Below are 25,320 nucleotides of genomic sequence, written 5' to 3' on the forward strand. Positions count from 1 at the left end.
ATAGAGCATCTTTGGGATGTGGTGGAACGGGAGATTCGCATCATGGATGTGCAGCCGACAAATCTGCGGCAACTGTGTGATGCCATCATGTCAATATGGACCAAACTCCCTGAGGAATGCTTCCAGCACCTTGTTGAATCTATGCCACCAAGAATTGAGGCAGTTCTGAAGGCAAAAGGGGGTCCAACCCGTTACTAGCATGGGGTACCTAATAAAGTGGCCGGTGAGTGTATATTGCTGTAGTATTCCCCTCAATAGGCTGCAACGCATTGGGAAAGTCCCTCGTTTAACTAAAAACACCCCGGGGCCCCCTAGGGGTCCCTGAACCTTACTTTGGTTAACCCACTGCTGTACTGCCCCTCCTCGCTGCAGCTTGTTCTGCGTCCTCCCTTCTTGCTCTGTGGAGGACTCCCGACTTTGAGAGCGGACTGATGGATCACACCGGAGGAGAACAATACACGTTGATAACCTTTTACGAATAAAGTTTGTGAAACAAAACAAGATAAGTAGACGTTGCTTTAGTGGTTGCATGGTGCGTTCACTTACTCGACGGGGTTGGGATGAAAAGACGCGCAAAGAAAAAGTTTTTACTGACGTGAAAAAAATATATATTTTGCGTGTGACCAATGTGCGTAGCACGTACAAATAACGTTCCTTTTTTGGATAATTCACGTTTTTTTCCTTCTCAGGATGCTCTGGTTATTTTTGCCCATCATAGGCTTGCTGGTAAGCACTTCATGTTAATGTATTTGTTTCCCGGTTTCGCCCGCTTTGGACATTTTAGCCGAACAGGAATTGATAACCTATTTTACCGACTGACAAAACCACTGTCATCTTACGTTTCTATCAATTTCAATCGTTACGGTTTCTTCCATATTTGTATTATATTTATGAATGTGTAAATTATCCCCGTCGTAGAGTTGTATCTGCACTGTTTAAATCGTGGGCTAACATTTCTCCATTGAAAAGCATGCTGGCTAAATACTGGCTTTTGATTGGCTATAAAGTCAATTAAAATGATTATTCTGGGCAGTCTGCGTTCTAAGCGAAGTAATTGCAGTCAATAAACTTGACGTTGCAGGCATGAATGTATTTATTGCATGCCCAAAGATATTAAGATGTGTACTGTACTTTGGTATTATGCTTTATCTTATTATTAAAGAGCTAACCCCTCGGTTCTCTCCATCATACCTGGCAATGAGCTAAACATGTACTTATGTTTCAGGTTTGTTTCCACAGCTGTATATTGGGTGAGTCCCTCTGTTTAACCTCTTTTTTGTATTTCAAAATAACATTTTAATATTGCATCAAATGGTACTTCCGCAGGAACTTTCGACTGGTTTTGATCTAAATAAGCAAGACGAGTATTAAGCATCAAGTAGTATAAGAAAACCATTTTTATTCAGGCTACTTTTCCCGTTACTGTGTCTGATTCCGTGCCCACTCAGGTGAAACAATTAAAACACAAACAGGTTCACCAGTATCTTCTCAAACTCTAGAACACACCGATGATCAACAGCATGTCTGCCATAGCAGAATTATTCCAATCTTATTTCCTCTGTTTTGAACAGCCTTTAGTGTGGAAACTAGAAACCTGACAAATGACGAGTCCTACTATGAGTACGTTCCTGATCGCCTCCAATGGAACAACGCAGGGGACCTGTGTAACCAGCGCTCTGGAGCCTTAGCAATGGTCTCCAACGCTGAGGACAAGCAAGAGCTAACCAACTTTTTAAAGTCCTTGAAGATCTCTCAGCCTGTGTGGATCGCCCAGAAGGTCGAGCCACCTCCGAGAAGTAGGTTCACTGTGCTGGTTTTGACAATTTATATGAACTTCTGAGCACCATTTCTTTTAAAACAGCAGGAGCATTGTTGTTCTTGTCCCTGACACCTTTCTTCCTACTCAAAGGCTTAACAAAAGGTCTAAATGTTTCCCACGTGTCTACGTTAGGACTAGGACCACAGTGTTGAATTGTATGATTAGCCTACATCTTTTCCAAAAGCTGTGACAGGTTTTTTTTTCTCCCTTCATAGCAATGCCTCTTCCTTCTTTCTGTGTGGTGTGAAACAGAAAGCTCCTCGGAGACGCTGATTCTGGAGTTCGCCGGACGCACGGACCGGAAGAATGCCCGCCTCCGGCACACGTTCCCCTCCATGGACGCCGTGACCGTTTGCACCCGCGTTCGCTTTGATCCAAATTGCTTTGGAATCTCCACCATCTTCTCTTATTCCATCCAGTCCTATATCAACGAGTTCCAGCTCCGGGGGAACTTGGTCAAGGGGAAACCTGTGCAGCTGTCTCTACTGGTCCACGGCGTTCACGGACCGTACCGAGAAGCCTTCGACCAGGACGACTCCTGGCACTCTGTGTGCGTTTCCTGGAACCAGAGCGGCGGGCGCTGGGCGTTATTTACCAATGGCCTGTTGGTTGATCGGGGTGAGGGCCTAAGTTCTAACAGCATTGGCCCTCAAGGCCTTTTCATTATTGGACAGGAGCAGGACACTTTCGGCGGTTCATTTAAGAAGGACGAGTCATTCTCTGGGAGTATCACGGAGCTGTACATATGGGACCGGGTGCTGAACGTCAGTGAAATGTACTCCATGGAAAAGGAGTGTTCACCCATTTCTTCTGGGCTGGTGTTCAAATGGAATGTATCAGCCATGGAAATAGAGCCCTCCCTCACAAAGCTGTGGAAAGACATCCCATGTCAAGGTACGTTTGTTAGCGGTATGTGGATGGGAACAAGCTGAGGAGTAATCAGCTGATTTCATCGTCAAATACAGGAATAGTTCATATCTATCTGCGTGGTCCGGTGGTGTGGTCAAGCATTGCTTTTTAATACTGGTATTAGTAGATTAGGTAGTTTGGCACTGGGGCTGGGTGGGGTTGCTAAGCAGAAGAAAAACAGTCACATGGAATCCATTGGAAAGTCATTTTCAGTAACATTCCAAGATTTGAGCTGGCCTGATCCCGTTAGCCCCACCCGTCTGAGATGCAGAGAGTCCAAGCGAAATAGATGCTGTGAATTCATTGCTGATACAACTAGATCCAATATGCTCTTGGCCAGTGCAGTCTTGGATCTATTCCAAAACCTTTTTCCAGATCTGTTCCAGACTTAAGAGGAACTGGCAGCTTGTCATTGCAGACTCTGGTTTAAACTTTGTCACAAAACAAGAAAAAGACTTTAATTAGATCATATACATTCCTTTTATGTGCACCTGGTTCTACATGACTATAATAAATAAAAAGCAGCGGATGATATGCTATTTCAGTGATACCTTTAAGTCATACCTCCATAGATATTGTGCTCTGTGAAGCTGTTATTAAATTATATAAATTTACAGCATGCTTTGGCAACACACACACAGTAAACAAACCGACTCACATGCACACAAACGCGCACACACACACCATTAAATAATTTATTAACTAAGGAAAGAGGAAATCTGTCTGTTGCAAACCTCCCTCCCTCAAGTAATAGGATGGATGTCGATCATGTTGTAATTGGCCCCTTATGGTTCTCGTAAATGTTATGTGAATCACGTCACTCTGAATCCCTCCCTTCACAATAAACTTTTCCCCCTGTGACATCATGCTCCCCGATGAGTGCCTACAGAAACTGAACAAAAAATGTTGCACTCGATTGTAGTGTAATGTTCATTTGTTTCATTTGGTGTTTTCAATGATCCACTTACAGACCTTGTAACTTTTAGACACCCCCCCACCCCCACCCCCTCATATCCCCCCCCCTGGAGTTGTAAAGCTAGTGGAAACACTGGAGTCAGATTTGCTGCTGAGTCCATGTGGGCTTTTACATGCAAGGACTGGGCTTTGGCGTTTTTGTTGCAGTAGGAACAAACAATGAAAACCACATAAAGAAAAGTCCAGAAACATCTATTTAAAATCGAACACTCAAAATAAAATGCTGAATATTCATGGTTGGGGTATTATATGATTAAGGTACTTAGTTTGTTACACATAAACAACAGCACATCAGATGTGAATTTGACTTTTGGATTTAAATTTGAGTGTAGGATTGTCAACACCACTGTGAATGTAATTCAATTCGTATGTGTCCCTCTTTAATTTGGAAGAATTGAACATTAAGGAAACCTTTCACCATCTTTTTTTAACTAGCGAACGTCACAGCAAATTTGTTCTTGGATTCCCTCCTGGATGGAAATGCTTCGCAGAATCAAACATTGTCCTTCAAGTTGTTCCACAGCCACTTGTCCGATGGGGATTGTGACGTCTTCGACCCCGTTATTGGGAGCTGGGGCCAAGCCAGGTGCGACTCGTTAATGGGGGCCGTCTGCCAGTTCAAGACAGGTACAAAAATAATAAATGCTAAAGAATTGTTGGCCTTTTCATTCTTGATGCTATTTGATGATTTGCTCCCTTGCGTGTGATCGCTTAAGATACTGAAAAAAGAGCGTTGACATTGACGGGTCGAATTAGCCTAGTGATGGTGGCGCATGGAGTGGCGTGATGCGCTGGGAGCCGCAAGGTTGGCGGTGCGAATCCCGGCTGTTCCATGTGTCATGTCGAAGTGTCCCTGAGTTAGACACCCAACCCCTGATTGCTCCCCTGGCAAAATGTAGGCCATGGGTTACAATTCAATGTGAGTCCCTTTGGACAAAAGCGTCAAATGACGCTTGTATTCATGTAATGTGCATAATGTGGCGTGTTTAACCGGTGTTGACACTGTGTCAGCGTAGCAAAGATCGTTGAATCTTCAGGAAACACCTACATGTGCTCATGCTGTAATTGACGTCATTCTATTTGTTCTCTGTCTCTGCAGAAGTGCTCCATGTTCTGAGTTTACCAAAGACAGCGTTCTTCAGGAGCATAAGTGAGGAGCATCTCACTAAAGCTGTGAGTCGAAAAGTATAGCCGCCTGTTACACATCGTTAGTTAAAGCGGTACATACCATACATTAATTACGGCTCAGTAACCGAGAATACAGCAAAGACGCCCCCCCCACCCCACCCCCCTCTGGAGGAAGGACCTCACAACTTGGCAGCAACACCCAGCTTTGTGAAGTTTAATTAAAGCTGTGCAGCGGATTAAATGTTTGCCATGTTTAAGGTAGAAATGACTCATTTGTCCCATGCTAGGCGTGTCAGTATTGGCTTGCCGTAAAGTTAAAAAGGCACATTAAAAATCTTTGTGCTTTAGACATTTGTAGGAGAAATCGTTGAGTTACCAGTATCCTATTGCACCCAACTTTCCCCCTAGTTAAACTTAAGTTGTTGTCTCCATTCACTTTCCTCAGGTCCTGGCGGAGCTCAGCGTTAACACGTCCTTGGACTCTTTGCGGCAGCTGACCCAGTCGCTCCTGCGTGGGTTGGAGGCTGTCGGCCCTCCGCCCCTCATCCCCGGCGACGTCCTCTACCTCGCCCGGAGGATTGAGACGGACTTGTCCGCGCAGGCCGCCGGGCCTCGCCCCGCCGGAGCCGGCGCTGCAGAGGTCATGGTGTCCATTGCTACCAACTACCTGAAGGCGGCGAGTTTGATGCTGGAGCCTCACATGGCTTCACAGTGGATGGGCGTGACAGAGGACCAGGTGACCTGTGCTAATTGGTTTCTGCCATACTGTGGAATGCTCTATTTCTGTCCTTCCGGAATCCACATTTTTGTTTTTGGGGGTTTGTCTTACTTGTACAGGTCAACGTGGGACCATTTACTATTGTCCGCAGCATTGACAAACTCACCGAAACGCTCGCAGACATGCTGTCTGTTGAGAGAAAAGGCTTCACTCTTTCTACCAAGAACATAGGTAATTAAAACACGTTGATGCACATCAACTAGAATACAGATGATCTGTTTGTGCCTCGTTCAAACCATAGCCACAGTTTCAGTGGGGATCCAGTGGTCGTGTACTGAAGGAAACAACCCAGTTATCTTGTAACTATTTTTTAGCAGACTTTTTTTTTTGTTCACGTTGAGGCAAAACTCAACACTAAATGTTCAGAAGAGAGTATAATGCAAGTGACAAATACTTGGTACTTGCTTTGTAACGCAGACAATTAAAGGATAGTTTTTCAATGAATTTCTTATTTACTTGTCAATGCATGTCTGTTGTCCTGTGTGTCCTCTGGTGCCTTGACTCCCAGATGTGTATATGAAGTGGCAGAAGCTGACTGAAGGGACCTGTAGTCAAGTGTTCAAGCCTTCTGCAGTCGGCTCTCACTCTGCCGGCAGCAGCGCTCAAGATGAGTTGCTCATCCCTGACACGGCGCTGCAGAGGATACACACTCTGGGTAGGAAACACACACACACACACATGATAAAAGCTCCTAGTTGTCATAGAGGTTAACCCAACTGACAATGAGCGATGCATGTGTTACAACACAAGACATGAAATCATCATGTTACATTCTTTGATGCAGAGAGTTTTCTCCAAATGACTCCAGAACACGGATCCATAGTTGTGACTTCCAGATCCAACAATAACTGACAGGCATTTTGTTATCATCTGTGAATGTGGCTGAAAGTGACGCTCTGCGAAGTAGTTTGTATTAAATCAGAATTGCTCCTCTTGTTTCCCTAGGACATGAGGAGCTGATGCTTATTCACACCCACTACAGCCACCTGAGTGAGATTTTGTCGGGAGCACAGGGGCCTCCGCTGAGTCACCAAGAGAAAGGAAAAATGTCGGTGAACATTTGCCTGTTTTAAAGTCCTACTTTAAACGTTGTTGACCATTGTGAAGGACTGTCCGACATCGACAGTGTGTCAATAACACTCTTTAATAACACAACTCAGCCTTGCTTTATTCCACTTTGTATAGGTTTGCTATATTTAATATTTGCTCATCGGTTCCGGAAATCAGTGGTTGGAACCAGACAGAGTTTAAGTCATTTCTACATGAATAAATGTTAAATTCAAGTGTAATCAGGTAAAGGCTTTACTAATTTACTTTTCATGTGTCGGATTCAGCACTAATTTTAGATCCATTTTTTTAGTAAGAATAATACTAAGAGTGATTACCAGTAGTTTGGATTAAACTTTTGTTTTCCGTATATGGGATAAAGAGCAGATGTAAGTTGTAACCATGTTGTCTCTTCCCAGGAGTCTTCCCGGACGCCTCGCTTCTGCCGTCATATCAGCCACCGTCCGTGATGCCTCCAAGGCCCAAACTATGCCCGTGGCCATCAAATACACCCTTTCCTCCCCACACGTGGTAAGGTCCGTCACGCAGTTTGATTCATAGGCCCAGGGAAACATTGAGTTCTGGATTGAATCAGAATCCATGTTTATGGCAAATGTTTTGTGAAAAGCTGAAACTGTTCTTTAACTTGTTGCCCTTTGATAAACTCACCAAATGCAAAATCTCAGTACAGTGAGAAGGGCGTTTATTTCTTTATTTTTCATCTTCTTCCATTGGGCTTTTGACTGATTACAATCCAAAATAATGTATTAAAGGAGAACGCCAACAAATTCAAACACGTGTTTCTGTTTCTAGGTGGAGTATTGGCAGCGAGTTACTCCTGTTTGTGCCTTTTGGAACTTCAGCTTGATGTAAGTTTGACCAACAGCATAAACAGCCCTAGTAAATGTGTGTAATTGCATCATTGATTGAAGTTGATAGATAAACAGTGAAACAAAATGTGTTCTCTTATTGTGTACCATACAATTTTAGAATGCATTTTACTCGTTTGATACTACTAATACTTTCGAACACAATAATCAAATATTATGAATGTATTATGTCATTCCAAAGTTAGATTTTTAGGTTTTGAAATCCTTATTAACGTTTAATACAAAATATATAATCTCTCTGAGACTTTTGATTGATGCGGGTGTGTTTGTGTGTGTCGGTTGTTTTTGGGGCTGTTTTAAGGCATAATCAAAGCAGCAGCTGGTCAAGTGACGGTTGCAGGCTGACCTTTGCTGGCTCTGGTGTCACTTCCTGCCTCTGTAACCACACCACCAACTTTGCAGTGCTGATGAATTACCTGGAGTCAAAGGTACCTCCTTAAATGTGTCTGATGCAGTGAATCAAACCACACGTGCTAAAAAATTGTCATCGCATGATGGAAACAGTTAGACCTTGAATTCAAACTGTGGGCAAATGACTCTGCGCAGCAGATACATGAGTAAGAAGATTAAACTTGTGTAGTAAAATGGTGTAGTGTTATGTCCCAATCCAAGGAAAAGGTATGCAATTTGGAACGCAGTTTACATAAAAATCATGAATCACATAATTAATATTACATAATTACTTTAAAAGACATTAGGACATGCAAAATCTTAGTCTGGCATACTAAATAGTATTTCATTGTGGTTAATAGAACACACAGTATATGTTGCTGATCAAGTCCATGGTCTGTGATCTTTAAAATGTGTTGGTAGTACACTAGATTTACCAGTAGGGGTCACTCCCAGTGTGCCTTTCCTTCGGGAAAAATGCATTGGTAGCCCAGTATACTCTATACACAGTACATGAATGGTGATGAGTACAAACAAACACCAAAAGCCTATTCACTATTTGTAATGGGACCTTTCTTTTAGCATGTAGTACTTACACAAATTAAGCACCGATGTAGAACTTCACTTTCTTTGAGTAGGCAGTGGACTGACCAAAATGTGTTATTAACACTCTCCCCTCGCTCTCCCTCCCGCCGCAGTGGAGTCCCGAGGAAGAGCTTATTTTGAGCAAGCTGACGTTCATCGGCTCTGGTGCGTCTCTGTGTGCTCTGGTGGTGACCCTGATGCTGTTCACTGTGCTGGAGTGAGTACCCCATGTTCCTGTGATGCCAAATACACCTGCCTGCCATCCGTCTGTTTGAGTCGAGGCACACGGCTCAGCCTCAAACCCCTTTAGGAGCTGTTGATTACGTTTCGAATGTATATATAATAACGTTAAAAAAAACAACAAGTTGAATTAGGTACACAATCATTTTTGATACTATTAACTCATAAATTAGATCCACAGTCAGTGTTTTTATTGGTCTATTTTTTTGCGATTAACATCACAATTGAGCATTTTCTCCCAATTTTTGTTTGTCACAGTAAAGAAGCGCTAGAAATCAATAACAGAAATCGGCGTACTTATAACTCATTTCGTGACGCTCACAGAAATAAGTTCTTGCTTCCACCCGTGATGTGACTACACGATGTTTTGTTTGTTTGTTTGCATGAATGAACAATCAACACTTTCCAGCAAAGGTCCGCATTCCCCTCTAGACTTTCATACCTCCTCGTTTGAGGTGCCGCTCTTTCCCACACACTTAGCACAGAGAGATAACTCATTGGCGCTGTATTCCTCGTGCTGTGTGCCTGAGGCTGCTGTGAGTATTGACTCGTGCTAATCCAGTAATTACTGCGGCCGCATGTGAGTCCACTCGGAAGGTTTATGGCGGCATTCTGCAGATGTTAATTAACATAAGGGTCATTGAGGGATCACAATCAGCTGGAGTGGAGCTGCCCCGACGATTTATGACCGTCCTGAAATCAGAGCATGCAACCATGCGTTTCACACACTTGCTGGTCTATTATGCACGTAAATTTGTGTACAGACAAAACAACGCAGGGGTGCGTTTGTCCATCAACGGATGCGTAATCGCACCATCAAATGATGGTTATCACAAGCATTGATGCAGATATTAAATTAGTCTAAATAGGCTGAACCAATCAGGAGGTAATGCGAAGCTCTCCGGTTCATTAACCTCTGAACTAGATGCAGCCGTCCGTTTAATTTATGTTAGCGTCCATGGAAATGTGCTACCGATTAATGCCATCTACAGGCAATATGTATTTCCAGAGGGGGTGTGATGTGGGAGATGAGCCGTATATTCACTGCCCTCTGGCATAATATTGATTATATATCAGGAAAAAAATTGAACATGCTGGGAAAGTATATGAAAGAATTGGGGCCAATTGCAAGATTCAGCGGAATAAAATCTCTCAGACAAAGCTCATGTTAAGAACTAGCAATTGGAACTAAGGAAAATTGAAACTATTACTCCAGTTTGTGACAGGGTGAACTAATTATTGTCACCCTCCGCTTTGCTTTGAAGATAATGCTTCCTAACATGCCAGTGTTATTAACATGCTAAATACAGCATGCAAAGCACCTGCATACATGTTGACATGCTAACTCAATTGGCTGTTTGCATATTGTTGTATTTGATCTACTGTCCTTTACGTGGACCATTTATTTGATAACATTTTTGTCATCACTCTGATGTGATACTCTCAATTTTAACCATATCTCATTTCAAGACCAGATCTGAAGTCTTCCCTTTTTTTCTGTCCATAGTATCCCCAAATCTGACAGAACGTCGATCCATAAGAACCTTTTCATTGCTCTGATCTGCGCCCAGGTGATTCTGCTCTGCAGTGGCTCAGCCATTCACAACAAGGTACAGGCATCTCTTCTTAACTACCAATACATGTGACTTTTAATGTTGGCAGACTAGAGAGAGAAATGAAGTAAGACAGTAAATTAACAGTGAAATACCTATATAGACTAACCTATTTATGATTAATTAGTCTGGATGGAGTTAGTCTTTTTGCAACAAATGCTTCAATGGATAAGAATAGCTTTATGGATTGAATCAATATTATGTTGTTGTTTTTACCATTAGTACAAATCTATTAGAAATATAACTTTTGTGACAAAATATTGATTTCATTATATATAGGTCTATAGAAACATACACAATTTGATGCACATTCATTTAGAAAACATTTGGTCAGTCATTTAGATCTATGTTTCCGTAATAGTCGCTTTGCCCATGCATTTTTTTATTTAAAAAAAATTCAACACTCAGCGTCATGTGCCATAAACCAATCCTTCCACATATGCACTACTACAAATTACATTAGTTTTCTATTAGTTTGTTTTTGGGCCATGGAAATCAAACTTGATTCACTTTTACTCTTAAGGCGCATCACTCGGCAGCTTAATGTGAATGCTTGAAATAATAATATAAATAATAATAATGATATGTATCTGTTTGTAGGTGGCTTGTACACTGGTGGCGGCGCTGCTCCATCTCTTCTTCATGGCAGCATTTAGCTGGATGCTGGTGGAGGGTCTGCTGCTCTGGAGCAAGGTGGTGGCAGTCAACCTAAGCGAAGACCGTCACATGAAGTATTACTATCTCATCGGCTGGGGTAAGGCGGCTGGATCAATACCAAGCCGAGTCGCTTTTCACGTGTGCTGTCATCGCTCAGGATGTTGTGATTCAGGGATACCATTTCATCAAATCATTAACTTAGAAACAACAGTCATATTGATTGATCGAAGGTGTTATTGAATTGTACACACCGTATTAGAGGGAGGTACAAAAAATCACTTGATAAACTATTATAGATATTTGACTATATTTTGCTCGTATCCTCCTCCTGATTATTCATGTCCTGGTACTTTCATTTTCTCTTTTGCACTCCTCTCTTTTTGTCTTTTACGCCCCCCCCCCCCTCCAGGTCTGCCAGTGCTGATAGTCACCATCACGTTGGCATCAGCCTCCGGCAAATACTCAGCCGACAGCCACTGTTGGCTCAGTGTCCAAAATGGGGTCATCTGGGGCTTTACTGGGCCCGTCATCTTCATCATCATGGTGAGAGAATTCAAGCCTAATCGGACCACGTTGGGCTGGTCGATGAATCAATATATCGAGATATTGTGGTACACAATTGTTATTGTAAGCAAATTCTCAAAATATCTACAATGTATCCAATTCCATGTGAATATTTGATGTGGAAATTAATTCATTATGAATAACCAGTTAACATGCTAAACCTTCACATATATCCTTATTGAGATGATTCATGTTCTGTAGCTTGACAGTATTTTAACCATATCTCCCAAACCTCAATACCATGGAGTCTGTTCAATATGAAATACAAGTTACATTCAGCCATTGTGAACTTGTCATTGTTTCTTGTAGTGCTTCACTTTATTTTTTGACCGGAAGCCAACAAAAAACAGAATGATATTTCAATCAATGTTGCACAACGTTGTAGTTTACAGTGGTAGTTTGTTAGTTTCTTTGATCTTTTCTCTACCATAATCTCAGAACCTGTAGTTAATGTTCTTTGCTCTTTAATTTTGGTCTCTCATCGGCCATAGCTGTCATTTTGTCTTTCTTTTTCCAGGTGAACATCATGGTACTGAGCAGGGTGGTGATCATCACCATATCCACAGCCAAGAGAAGGTCCATCATGTTGGCTATGGGAACCAGTCCTGTGGATCAAGCCTATGAGCGGATCAGGTAGCGACCACAAGGTGGCACTACTCGTCCTCTGTCCGGGCCAAAGGCCTCGGAGCAGACGAGCTTTAGTCACCGGCCGTCAAATGAAAATGCAGCCGGAAGATTTTATAGAGGATAAGTCATTTTAAAACAGAAAACATCCTTCATCCAACTGTATAGGAATACGTTTGGAATGGGAAGCATCAGTGATATTTATATAAAAGACTTTTAAAAGTTTTAAATACATCAGAATTTAGTGTTTTTGTATAATTTCTATAATGTTCAATAGATACAGAAATAATTCAGATAAGAATTATCTGATGTGTTGGGCCAGTATAGTATCTATATTTCTTTTTAATATTAAGAAAAGGACTTCTACCTTCAACACCCCATGTTACATTATGTGCTTTGCATTGCAATGTTATTAAACAAGATCTAGTTGAGCCCTAAAACCTAATTTGCTAGTGTGTTTCTTTTTTTTTTTTTACACTGGTGTTAGCTCATCGCAGTGATCCAGTAGATTTCCCCCAGCAGGCTGGTTTAAGATCAGTGAAAATAGTGTCGAAGTGTGTCTTTTTTTTTCACTAACCTCAGCCCACCAGGGCTCACACTAGGTGCTTTATGAATGTTCTCAAAGCAGCCCTTGAACCATTGGCACCCCTGGGTGGCAGCCCTCTCGGAAACTCAAACACATTCCTCCGCTGAATAAACTAGGGCTCGCAGCCTGCCGTGTCACACGCACACAAACACACACACACAGCTGGTGCGGTTTGGCGGCCACCCGAGCGGGAAGATAATTAAACTCTAAACAGAATTAAGGTGGATTTAAGGTGGGAAGTTGTCACCCCATGAGCTTTTCCAGCCGCACGGCGTTGTATATGGAACAACCCGCCTGCCAAAGCCCCTCGGTTTTGTCCTGAAAAAGTTAAAAACACAGAAGTGAGTTTAGGAAGCTTAGGGAGCAAGTCACATTTTGAAGGAATATTTAAATGAATTTCATCTGGTGTGCAGTAAATTCAGCTCAGACAAGCGGTTCAGTGTGTGCTCCATGATATGTTTACATCTGTGCTTTTGTGTGTTAGCCCCATGTCTTTGCGTATGTTAACGTGTTGTGTGTGTGATCATGTGACCACTTCACAGGGCAGCGGTGAAAGCAGTGCTGGTGTTGTTGCCCATCCTCGGGCTGACATGGCTGTGTGGTGTCTTGGTGCCTTTCTCCATTGTCATGGCGTACATCTTCATCCTTCTCAACTCCCTGCAGGTACACACACACACACACACTCACACACAATTAATAAGCATTATTAAATAAAGATGTCCATCATTTAGGAAGTGAGGTTTTGCAAAAAAGGTTTAAAACCTCTTCACAGACAACACCCTTTAATAGTCATATTAAGGCAAAATGAATTGATCGTCTCATGAAAAATATTGTGCTTTTTCTTTTGCCTGTTATCAGTTTGAACAGATTCCTAAAAGGGATGTCCATGATTATGAATAGAAAATGTTCTCAGACCTCTGCCAAGGAGGCAATTCTCTGAGCGTAGAATATGTATTTTTGGAAACCTAATAGCTGGATGCAGTCCTGTAATCCCTGAACTGAAGCTGGCAGTAGTTTTTAGAGGGCAGGCACAACAGACTGACTAGAATAAACACTTGAATTCACATTGTAGCGAGACACTTTGAGCATAGCTCTTCCATTTGGTATTGTCAATGATCCAGTGTAATAGCAAATATGCAGCAATAAACTGTTTTATAGCATTAGTTATAGCTTTGGCACCACTGCAGTGGGAGGCTGTAAAAAGGGCGCGTTGCTTATTTTTTCTTTCGCTTATAGACGATGCCATCTTAAATTAAAAGTTTAAAGTGCATCCGCAGATATACCCGACTTCGGTTGAGAAGTGTCCGAATTGTTGTCGGCTGAGCTCGACCCGGCTGCCAATCGGCACGCTGCAGCTGACAACAACTGGTCTGCTGCGAACGATTTCCTGCTTTGACTCGCCCTGAAGAATCCCTGTTCCACATGTGCAAGTTGTAGGCACAGACAGGCTCTCCACAGGGCTCAAAGGCTGCACCTGCAGCGGTTGCGGTGATGTCATTATTACTCGGCGAGCCGGATGGGAAGCTCGGGCAGGCCGCATGTGTTGCGCGGGCGGCCAATTGTCGGCTGCTAATCTGTGATCCAAATGTTAACAATAGGCTTGCATCAATACTGAAGTTCATTAAATGCAGGATTGGAGCATCATTTTTTATGTATTTGAATACATGTGCTTACAGTAAGGAAACTAGAACCGCAAGAGAACATATTTCTGTAAATGTGAATATACTTCATCACTGTAAAAAAAAATGTGGTCAGGTCTTTTAAAATACCTGAATTGAACCACGCATTGCTCCCTCTCAGACGGAGTACTATTGGCACCAAAAGGACAACTTGAATTCATCAGCCCTTCATCCGTTGTAATACAGTGGAAAAGTATCGGACTAAATAATGCCACATCTAAAATTTGTGAGCAACATCAAATAAACTCAAACACTTTACTGTAAACTGCGGTATTTTTCCCTCAATGAGGAACAGAAAGGTTTTCCATTATACATTCTTCCCTTCTCTGGTGGTGAGGGCACACAAACTGTCAAGGCTTTTATTTGTCAGTGACAAGGCTGAAGCAGAGAGGGGAAAAAGGGAGCCTTGGTCTGGCTTGTGTTAAGCAGGTGCTTCGTTTTTAACAAGGCAAGTTGATTTGTATTGTTTGTTTGATTATTTCTGCTTTATGTGTTTAGAGGTCAGCATTATTGTTGTTGTTTATGCCTCATCAGCGTTGATTTTATGCTTTTAGTGCTGAAATTCAATGGTTTGTTTTGTCAAAAGTTTTGAGAATGGAATATTTTCAGCCACTCCGTAGATACAGTACACATATTAAAATTCTAACATTTTGCCGAGAGTAATATATCTTTGGGCATCACATCTTCATTTAAGAGTTGTGACATTTTGGTTTTCACATAGAAAAAGAATAAAACCTTTGAGAAGGAGCAGGCGAGGAGGAAATCATGCAATTCTCTGACTGCGGCGGGAAGTCCAAATCCGCCGCTGCGATCTGTACTCGTCTTTTAATCAGCTGTATCTTTAATTGAGCTGTATATTTAACGAGAAAATCAATAGAGGTTTTAGCTGCGGTTCGATCACTAAGCATGGCCCCTTGCTTGCCATAATTAGTTTCTGTTTCCCCCTCATATCTAATTATATTTTTTATCCAATTCCGACAGTAATTAATACCCAAAGATTTTTCTGGGTACTTATTATACGACTTCACATGTTCACGCGTCATAATGGATTCCTATTCTGTTTCACTTGTCTGTCGTTCCCTGTTTGTTCAGCTGTCCACCGGTCCGCCGAATGCATTACCTGCCCTGGTCTGTTACCTGTCTGCTAGTCCGCCTTTCTGTGAGCCTTCAACAGGTTTCAGTTCATCTCGCCTCGCGCTTCCTCTTTTGCACATATTTGCACATAGCGTATTTGATCCTTTGTTCATACATGCTGCGCAGAACACAATGAAATATCCGATTAATTCCACAACAAAGAGAACGCCGATCCTCTAATGTGTTTCTTGAGTGTGTTGACTGGGCTTTTGGGTAGCTGTAGGAGGCCCTGAAGCAGCTGCTTTGGTACAAAGAGCTACGTAATGTTTCTTTACGCCTCAACAGGTCAGAGCACAAAGGCCCCAAGCTGCTCCAGTGACACATTCTGTTGACCCCACTGCTCTCTGGTCCACATGGGGGTGCAGTGGCAATCCACAAGACCCTCTGTGCTCTCGGGGAGCTTCTATACATTTTTAGGTTACGTGCTCTTTGCTCTAGATTTGTTTCTGTAAAATGGGCAGGACAGAGATATTCAATTATTTTTATTCTTTATGGCCCAATACTGCAATTAACAAATTTGCCTCAGAGGGCTTTACAGTCTGTACACGTGGAATATCTTGTGTGTCGAAAACCCTCATATCAGCACAGGAAAAAGAAAATAGAAAAAGAAATGAAAAAGTCCTTTGATGGGGAGAAAAAAGGGGGAACCCCCCCCCCAATTTCCCCGTTGATTTGATTCAGCCCTGACATTTTGGGCTTTTCTTTGCCCTGTTCAGCATTGATGGTGATAGAATGGCTTCTAGTTACACAAATTCCTTTTTCAGGTAATTTTGTTTCACAGGTTTTACACCTAAAAAGGCCCAAACATCTGTGTTGCTGATGTTTGGTTTTCAATATTTTGCATTGATCAAAGACTTTGAAATCTGGTACAGAGATTAATTCCCTCACAGGATTGTACTGGATGTGGTGATTCCACAATGACGTTTTTTTAAATGAATTCACAACTATGAGATGGATTGCTCTGATATTTAACACCGACATTCATGGTTCCCAGAAGATGAATTATACATATCTTGATGATGTACCCTTCCATTTAGTCCATCTGGTCCCATTACTTAGCAAATGTTAGCATGGTAACACATGTATGTGAAAAAAATTGTAGCAACTCGACATCAACAAGCGAGCATTATCAATGTTCTTATGTTATGTGAATTAGACGTCTCATTAAAATACCCATCCGTTGTCGTACAGACGACAGTCTTTCCCTCTTTAATGCTATCGATCTCTTTTAGAGAGCAGAGCTGAACGCGGTCCACTCTTAATGGCTGCTCATAAACATGAGGAAATGTGTGATACCGTAACAACAATGCGTGCCAAAACCTGAGCTGTTAGGCTCAAAACGAAAACGAAAATAAAAATTATTAATTATAATACGTTTTTCGGAATTCTTTTATTTGCGAGCTGTTGTATTTTCAACGGGGCCAGCCGAAGCAACATAAAGCCTAAGTGGCAAGCCTTTTTACTGTTAAATCAATAAAACAGATAATGTTGACATGCCTTTTTCATTGCACTCCCTCATGCCCATCCCTCTCCTCTTTGCCCTCCGTCCTGACAGCACTGTCTGAAGGGCCTCTGCTTTTGTTTGTTACTTCTCTAAATAGAGACCTGAGCAGGCTGTTTTGAGCAAATGTACTTTAGACGTCTCTGCTGCGCTGGCCTCAGCAACCAGGGCTTTTGATTGTTCCTTGTTTTCCATTAACCAATGGCACATGATGCTCCGTCTCTGTGCCGTAACTATCGAGGAAGTACGTGTATCTGTTAAACCTCATCACCACTCCATCACTTAAGCACAGACGTTTTTTAAGCTCTTAAATGTTTGGAATTGAGGAAATATGATATTCACAAAATAAAGATAAAACAACTATTTGCAAAATAGTGCACTAATGTCTTCCAGCTGCCAGGTCAGACGACGCCATGTTGACATTAACAAATCAAGAGACTTTTTATCAGGAAGAGGTAAAAAAAACAACAACATCCATACATCATTGACATTAGTGGGTTTCCAAAATACTTAACATGCCCAAGGGTTGATCATGCATCATGCAGTAATATCATGTCAACCAAGATAAAAAAAAAAAACCCAACTGTATTCATTTAGTTTTCCTTCCTTTAGACCGCGTGAAAAAGGCGCACAGAAAGTTTCGAGTAACTTTTTAAACTGAGCCGATAGTTTTTATGAACATCTTCGACCATAAATACAGGCATGCCTCATCTGGTTCTTTATCAAGCCAGAGATTAATAGCACGGGGCGCTGTGTGCGAGGGAAGAGGGACGGGGGGGAGGGGGGGGGGGTCTCTTAGGGTGGGCCATAAATCGCTCCACCCTTTGTCATCCAATCTCTGGGCAATGTCATTCAAAAGCCCCGCACTATCCATTACCTGGGTATAATAGGCTCTTGGCCATGCAGTGTCCATCTTATTATTAGTCCATAACTTTAAACTATCAATAACTTTGAGCTGCGGTGCGGGGGGGGGGGAAGAAGAAATCCAAAGTAGAGAGGTGAGGGAAGTAACAGAGGCGAAAAGAAAATGTTAGGGTAACGTTCGTCCTCCACAAGTTGTCGAGAGTGCACGTGAGTCCCCGTGGTTGGTTTTGGAAACTTCTCAGGCAGAGTATTTGTCAAGAATGTAACCTTTTAATTCCTGTTATGTCCGTTTTCTACCTGTGGAGGGCAACCCTGTGCCTTCTCATTACAGCGTAGCTATACAGAGGAATCAATGAGAGAGCTTAGCTTGGCCGTCTCATTCACATCGCATTAAGGTCTTTTATATCGCAGGAACTGATGAGAATGATGTTTTCTTATTTGTCATGAAATGAACAGGCTGGCGAGTGGCAAAGGGAATTTTTCAGTCATTCAGTTAAGCTTTATAAGTGACATTTACTGTTTATCATTTCACTCAGAGCTAAACTGACTTAATAAAACAAACTGTAGAAATCTCTGAAGAATGCAGTAATTATTATATTAGTGTAGTAATTCAAAGAGGAATGGTACACAGTGCTGACCTGACTTCCCTTTCTGGTGTCACCGGCCTGAATCTGTGACACTGTTTTCATAAGGATTGCTCTCTTTCAGGTTTTCAACAAGCGAGGACATTTAGTCAATTAGCATAATTATTTAACACTTCATGCGAGAATCACTCTTTTGAAACATACCTACATCTTATTTTTTTCTTCATTTCAACGTTTCCATTGAAACAAATGCAGAAGCCTCGGTCTTCCATGAACACACACTCACACACTCGGTTAGTGGAGCATGACATCAGAGTGAATCCACGATATAGATGTGATCAATACAGTGTTGCTCTTCTTATTGATTTTTGCCATATGGGAGATTTGTTGTGTGAGTAAGCAATGCTTTTACGGCATCACAAGTTATTGTTTGAGAACGGGGGGATTTTTCTTTTTTCTCAGTCCTGTTGCTCAGTTCCTGCAAAATTGTTTTCTACTACTGTAGTCAGTGGTTCTATTCCAGGGTTAGCTCAAGCCAGATATTAAAAAGCTTGTTTTGTCAGTGTAATATAGAGTGCAGCCTAGTAGTACACTTGACATTAGAGCAGTCATAAATAGCAATAATAAATAATATCTGTTCTAAAGAAACCTGTCTGTTTTTATGATTTTTAGTCCACTTGTCATGTGTGAGAACCAGTCGTTGATCTGTCATTATGCGTTTTTTGCAATCGCAGTAAAAACAACATATAGGGAGCTCCTGTTTAGGCCTTAACTGGTGGTAGACAGGAGTGAAAACTTTCCTATTTACTGTAAGTGGGAGAAAGTGTTTCCTTAATATTACCTACAGTCAACCTGCAGAGAAAAGCCATCACCTTCCATGTTGTTGATCTAAAAAACTAAATAAATCGAATGCAAGTGGATCCATAGTGCGGTGTCTGGTCTAACTCATATTGGCACATATTAACCAGGTTTGATTTAAATTTGTTGTTGTTTTTTTTTCCTAGCAGTGTCTTAAAAAGCAGGCTCATCGAAAACACACAAAAAAAATACAAATTATGATTTCAGAAACCCCATACTGTAAGAAATAGAAGTAGATAGAATTCTCTGATATATAAGCAAGGTAGGTAATAAATCAAATGCATAGTGCAAACGTAGGAAGACTAAACAAGGTTTTGGCCCACTCGTGCTGAGCATCATCCAGAAGGTTGGATGGTTGGGTTTGCATCGGTCCGTGTGTGATCCTGTATTTTTATCTCATAAAGACCAGCTTAAATTTTCTGCAAGTATTGCAGCTTTGCGTACATGTCAATAATATGTGCAACCACCTGTCAACACTACCCACATGCTCCTGAAGTTAGAAGTTATTTGAATTTCTCATTTGACAGAAGAAACAAAAACAAAGTAACTCTGATCCAGTCTCCCAGTCAGTAATCTCATGGCCTTTCATCTGGACCCACACAACCCATCACCACTATTTCAGGACAGTGCTTATTGCTAGTGAACAAAAATATAATGAAACAACAAAATTAACATGAATTATTTTTATGTTTTAATGTCAACTTATTAATAGTAAATATTTCAATCGGAAATTGATTTTTGGGAAAATTGGATTTATTAATTTTCAGAAATGTGCTCTTCAATTGCTTGTGATTAGTTGTTCTGAATTGAAAACGTAAAGCACTAAATTAACTTTTAATTTATGCTTCTCATAATCAACAAATATTACTTAGTATTATACCGCATTTTAGTACTTAAAGTATACAAATTGATGAGATGTTTTCTTACGGAATTATTCAAAAAATAATAAACAAAACCCAAACTGCACGAAGATGATGAAAACTTTTAAGTTAATGTAGTCATAGGTAAAATCATGGAGATTTATTTATAAATCCACATTTTAATTAGTGTCTTGGATAATTATGAGGTGGGGTTGGAAAACAAACAAATAAATGCACGACAGGATTGTTTGCATTCCCGTTGCCTGGGAAAATAACTTTGCCTTTGAAAAAGAGTCCACTGTTTGCGTTGCATCTTCAATTACCAGCCGTGGCATTAAAACAATATTCAAACGGGATACCAAGGTCAGAACTGACTCCCACCACGCTTCCCTGAGATGGCACTTATAATGAGGATGTAGCACGGCTTTTTTAAGTAATGTATTTATAGTGTGTTTTGTCTCAATTTGTACTTGTGTTTTTCCTTTTTGTCTCTTTTCATCTTTTTCTGTGTCTGTGTATGTGTTTTATTTTTTCTTAAAGTTTCAGCAGCATTAACATTACCCCTCTGTTGGAACATTTCATGTTTACCGACTTTTGTCCAAACATCCAAGATAATAGAACCAAGATTTATCTACGGAAAAGCGCCGCTAACAATGGTCATACGGGAACCCTTAGAACTGACCAAATAGAAGTAGGTGAAAGGAAAAATATCAAACTATATTCTATTCTACTGTAAACAATAAGTCCCGGAGTGAAGAGGCTGACGAGCAAAGGTGAGCAAGTACAGCCTGTAATTCAGGAGAGAAAGGGCAGATTTCTTCGGGGTGGATCAGAGAGATCAGTTGTAAAAAAAAAAAACTTGCCTGGGAAAATAAAGCGGTGAGAATAATAGGCTTCCTGTCAAAAGAGGCGAAAGAATTCCTGTCATTGCTCAGGCCGGCACCCCCCAGGGTGTGGGTGTGGGTGGACCAGAGAGAAAAAGGAGCGAGAGAGAGTATATGGCCATTTTCCTACTTATTGCACTCTTCTGTTTGTACCTCCATCCGTGCTTTGATTTAGTCACTGATGCGTGTTTGTTTCAGTCACATTCCATGTCTGTGTGTGTGTGTGTGTGTGTGCGTAAATACATGTAAGCCGACTCCCCACTTCATGACCTCACTTCTCACCATCCGCTCCTCTCGCTTGTCCCAACGGCTCCGTCCCCCCGAAATTACCCACGTCGAAACAATGACCGTTCTATTTATAAGTTCACCGCCTCGCCCCTCGTATCGGCTGACACCACTTCACATGTGCACACACACACACACACACATCGGGGATGGTCCTGGTTTCCCTTACCCTGCCACGTTGCAGCAGATCTGTAGATTTGCCCGGCTTTGATGTCTACTTTGTGGGTAATTAGTGAGAACTGGGTCAGCACGGGGCAAGAAAGCAACAACCCCTGTTGTTCTTCTGGTGGGTGGGTGGCAGGGAGGTGGTGGGACGGGCTGCAGGGGGGGGGGGGAGTCGAGGGTGTCGGGAGGTTAAAAGGCTGTCATGGATCAGTTCAAGTTTACACAAGAGTCATTTGCTTTTTTTTCCCATTCCCTCTTTTCTCAAAATTATTTTAATACAAAGAAGTGTTTTTCCTGTATAGATTACAAATGGGTTGATTGTCTTTCAGGCAGCTTTATAAGAGGATGGAGATATAGTTTAGCCAGACACATGAGGCAGCTGAATTGATCCCCATTTAGTGAAAGTCTGCTGTTCTAGTATCCTCATTTTTACCATTTTATTATTATTTGTTAATCATCAAAACTACCAGTGATTAAATTTATAATATATAATATATATATTTAAAATACATCAGATTAACCTCATTAAATGAATGTAAACACTTAATTTAAACCAAAAAAATGACTTTACTTAAGCTTGGTATCCGATTGTCTGCATTATCTGAGACTGCCTTATAGGTTGATTTGATATGAAACGCAAAAGCAAGATGATAGTGCTGCGTGAATGACTACCCCGATTAGATTCATTAAAGAATCAAAAGGTGGTACGTTGGAGAGGTTATGTGGGGCAAAATGGGAAACATCATCCTCTGTTGAGAGGCAGCTATGAAGAGCTCTAAGCGTACATTAAGCTAAGGTCCTCCCATCTGGAACAGTCACAATAAATCCAGATTTTCCGTTCCTTGCCAAACAATTCAAAGAAACTCAATAATGATGCTCTGGTTGAAGTACCCACAAATAAACACATTTCATAATTAAAACATTGGAGAATGCCATAAATTGTATTTCAAGTCAAAGAATTGACAGTAACTACATTTAAATCTTCCGCGCCCCCGTTAGACAACAATGAAGATACATTCCTGCACACGGGCAGGTCCTTAAGAGACCGTTTAGCACAATGTCAACCCCATGCAGAGGCGATTTATTGGCATGGTTGTGTCTGGGGGCCGGGAGGGCTACCTGTGCACCCTACTACGGTTACAGCATGGTGTGAAAGTAAACCAAACCATGGGCGATGGGAGCTGGGGGCACAACAGGGATGTTGATGTCAATCGTCTCCACCGGCCTCTTGCCCTTCCTGCTGCGGCCCCGCCGGCAGATAACACCCCCCACCCCCCACCCCCGGGTCATTTCCCATGCGTGTCAGCGCAGATGCGTACACACTCTTCCCCCCCATGTGAGTGTTTACAGCCACACGCTGATTCCTATTAATCTGCTTCTTGTCGGGACGGGGCAGAGCGAGGGTCCCGTTGGGTTTGTGTTGGACGGGGAGGCAGCTGTAGGTGGGTAAAACATTCACACAGACACACACACACACAACCTGAAAGCCCCCATCTGACAGATTGCACCGGGCCTGGCTGTCTTTTTACACTGAGCAGATGTGGTCTCCCACTTGTTTTCCTTAGTAATTATCCCTCATTAAGTGAAAGCATGTGCCAATCAAACAGCTTGGAGAGTGAGAGCAGGGCCTGGGCCAGGGCATCGAGAGAGGGGGGGGCGGAGGGAGAGAGAGAGAGGGAGAGAGACCTATAGCCTCATCTCCACAGTTTTTTAAAGCACAGTGTCATTTTGGAGTCATTACTAGATTAAAGCGAGCCCGGGCCGTGGTGCGAGAGAGCTGCAGCAGCTGCTTATTATGGCTCATTTGACTTTCTAGTGGTTACAAATTTGATGATTATCACATTTAACACTTGCCATGTTCAATTAAAGCTTCATGACTTTTCAATCTTTAAAGGCCAGCCACTGTGATTTTCCACTTTTCCATCAAAGCATTGATTTGATTTAACATAAAATAATGTCAACTTTATGAGACTTAAATGACATTTGATACGCCATTTTTCTTTTGGAAATATTTGTTATTTTAAAAATACATTTCTTATGTCAACGTTTAATGAAATGACGTCCTGTGATGTGAAAGTGTGATTTTGTTTCAGTCGTGTTAAAAAATGAAAATTAATGTTCAACCACAAAAAATATATATATATGTAAGCAGCCTGTCTATCAAAAGCCAATTGTACATAGTAGTAAACGTAACTATCAAGCTAACTATGAGCCACATACTTTTCTTAAATTTGAATTAAATTAAAAAAGGACAGGTGGTAATAAACAGGGACGTTTCTCTGTTTCTGTAAAAGTGATGAACCAAAAAAACTCATTCCGTGCTCTCTGTCGTCACATCGAGCCTAATGCAGCTTTAAATTCTCCACAACGTCCCTCATACATTCTCTATCCCAAATAGAAATGTGATCTTCATTGTGGACTTGGGATTTTTTGGGAAAGCAAAGCTCAATCGATAAAAACCTTTGCATAGTAACTGTCAGATTCAAGTGAAAACCTGAGTTGTCTATTTTAAATTTGCCGATATTAAATGATAGATGGAATCTTTTTCTTTTTTTTTCCCAATACCCGTGTGTCCCACCATGCATTTCAGGCGGTAACAAAATCACAAGTGATCCTCACCACAAAGGGGGGGCAGGGAGAAGTATCCTCCAAAAAATAAAAGAGAAAAAGCACAAAAAACAACGAAGATATATGAAGTCTTCATGTCGATGAACTACCATTCATTTTCACTTTGAAGTCCTGCGAACCGTAGTGAAGTGTGATTGCATGTGACAGTCGCCGAGTCTGCCGGTTTATCATGATGGATCCTCACTGCCACCGTGCTGCTGCTGTAGCACACAGGTACGCACATGCACACACTCCAGTACGCACACGCGTACACAAATACATGTATACATAGACACACAGATGTGGGTTTAAGAGTGTGTAGATGAACACAGAACTGCACCCCCCAAATACACACTCAAACTCGCATGCAGAGACAAGGTTGGTTTTTTTTCTTTAATTCGTACATTTTTATCAATTTTAGGACATTCCTATTTCAGTGTAGTCTTCTAAGCTTATGACCATATATATATGTAAAAAATATACACATTTTATATACATATATGTTTAAATTAATTTTAATAATTGGAACCTTTTTGTTTTTCTCACATTTTCAATGTGCAATGTTGAATTAAAATAATTCTGCCATTTTTGTTTGGCTGGGGACATCTTTTGAGCTATTTTTCACTTATATTGGGAAGTGTTGTATGTCATTAACCTGTAATCTTCAAAAGTAGTATTCCCTGAACTTCTCTCTCTCTGTCTCTCCCCTACGTGGATGCATATCACACACGCACACACACACACACTCACCCACATACTCTTTGATCTCGACATATGGCGTTTGCATCAACTGGCTCACCAGCTGGGAAGCAGGAGACGAAACACATCCCATAATGTTACCTGGATGGTTTTCCTGTTTTGTACCCCAAAAGCAACTTTACATGTTGCATCCATTTGTCATTGTTAGTCAAGGGCACTGCAACGCAGTCTTGTCAGCGGTGCAATTTTAGACGTTCTGTTGAAACCTGTGTATGCGTACGGTGTGTGTTGGTGTGTGTCCGTGCACATGCATGTGTGAGGTGATGTTGAATTTGATTTTCATGCCTACAAATGTATGCATTTAAATAACTGGACACCTGGCACACCGGCACTAA

General features: G+C 41.6%; 1 protein-coding gene across 1 annotated transcript in view; it reads left to right on the forward strand.

The window, feature by feature from the left end:
- The first annotated feature begins 411 nt into the window (after window positions 1-411).
- Window positions 412-25,320, forward strand: part of LOC119216840 (adhesion G-protein coupled receptor D2) — a 67,205-nt gene continuing 42,296 nt past the window's right edge. Inside the window, exons 1-19 of the mRNA XM_037469994.2 lie at window positions 412-726; window positions 1,226-1,250; window positions 1,572-1,796; window positions 2,072-2,713; window positions 4,139-4,330; window positions 4,803-4,876; window positions 5,277-5,567; window positions 5,669-5,780; window positions 6,118-6,264; window positions 6,555-6,657; window positions 7,076-7,187; window positions 7,470-7,525; window positions 7,848-7,974; window positions 8,635-8,738; window positions 10,269-10,371; window positions 10,975-11,128; window positions 11,441-11,574; window positions 12,113-12,228; window positions 13,348-13,468. Of these exons, the coding sequence (XP_037325891.2) occupies window positions 691-726; window positions 1,226-1,250; window positions 1,572-1,796; window positions 2,072-2,713; window positions 4,139-4,330; window positions 4,803-4,876; window positions 5,277-5,567; window positions 5,669-5,780; window positions 6,118-6,264; window positions 6,555-6,657; window positions 7,076-7,187; window positions 7,470-7,525; window positions 7,848-7,974; window positions 8,635-8,738; window positions 10,269-10,371; window positions 10,975-11,128; window positions 11,441-11,574; window positions 12,113-12,228; window positions 13,348-13,468 (2,874 nt within the window). The 5' untranslated portion in view covers window positions 412-690. The remainder of the gene's footprint in view (window positions 727-1,225; window positions 1,251-1,571; window positions 1,797-2,071; window positions 2,714-4,138; window positions 4,331-4,802; window positions 4,877-5,276; window positions 5,568-5,668; window positions 5,781-6,117; window positions 6,265-6,554; window positions 6,658-7,075; window positions 7,188-7,469; window positions 7,526-7,847; window positions 7,975-8,634; window positions 8,739-10,268; window positions 10,372-10,974; window positions 11,129-11,440; window positions 11,575-12,112; window positions 12,229-13,347; window positions 13,469-25,320) is intronic.

The sequence above is a fragment of the Pungitius pungitius genome, chromosome 7, assembly GCF_949316345.1.
Source record: "Pungitius pungitius chromosome 7, fPunPun2.1, whole genome shotgun sequence".
NCBI classification, from domain to species: Eukaryota; Metazoa; Chordata; class Actinopteri; order Perciformes; family Gasterosteidae; genus Pungitius; species Pungitius pungitius.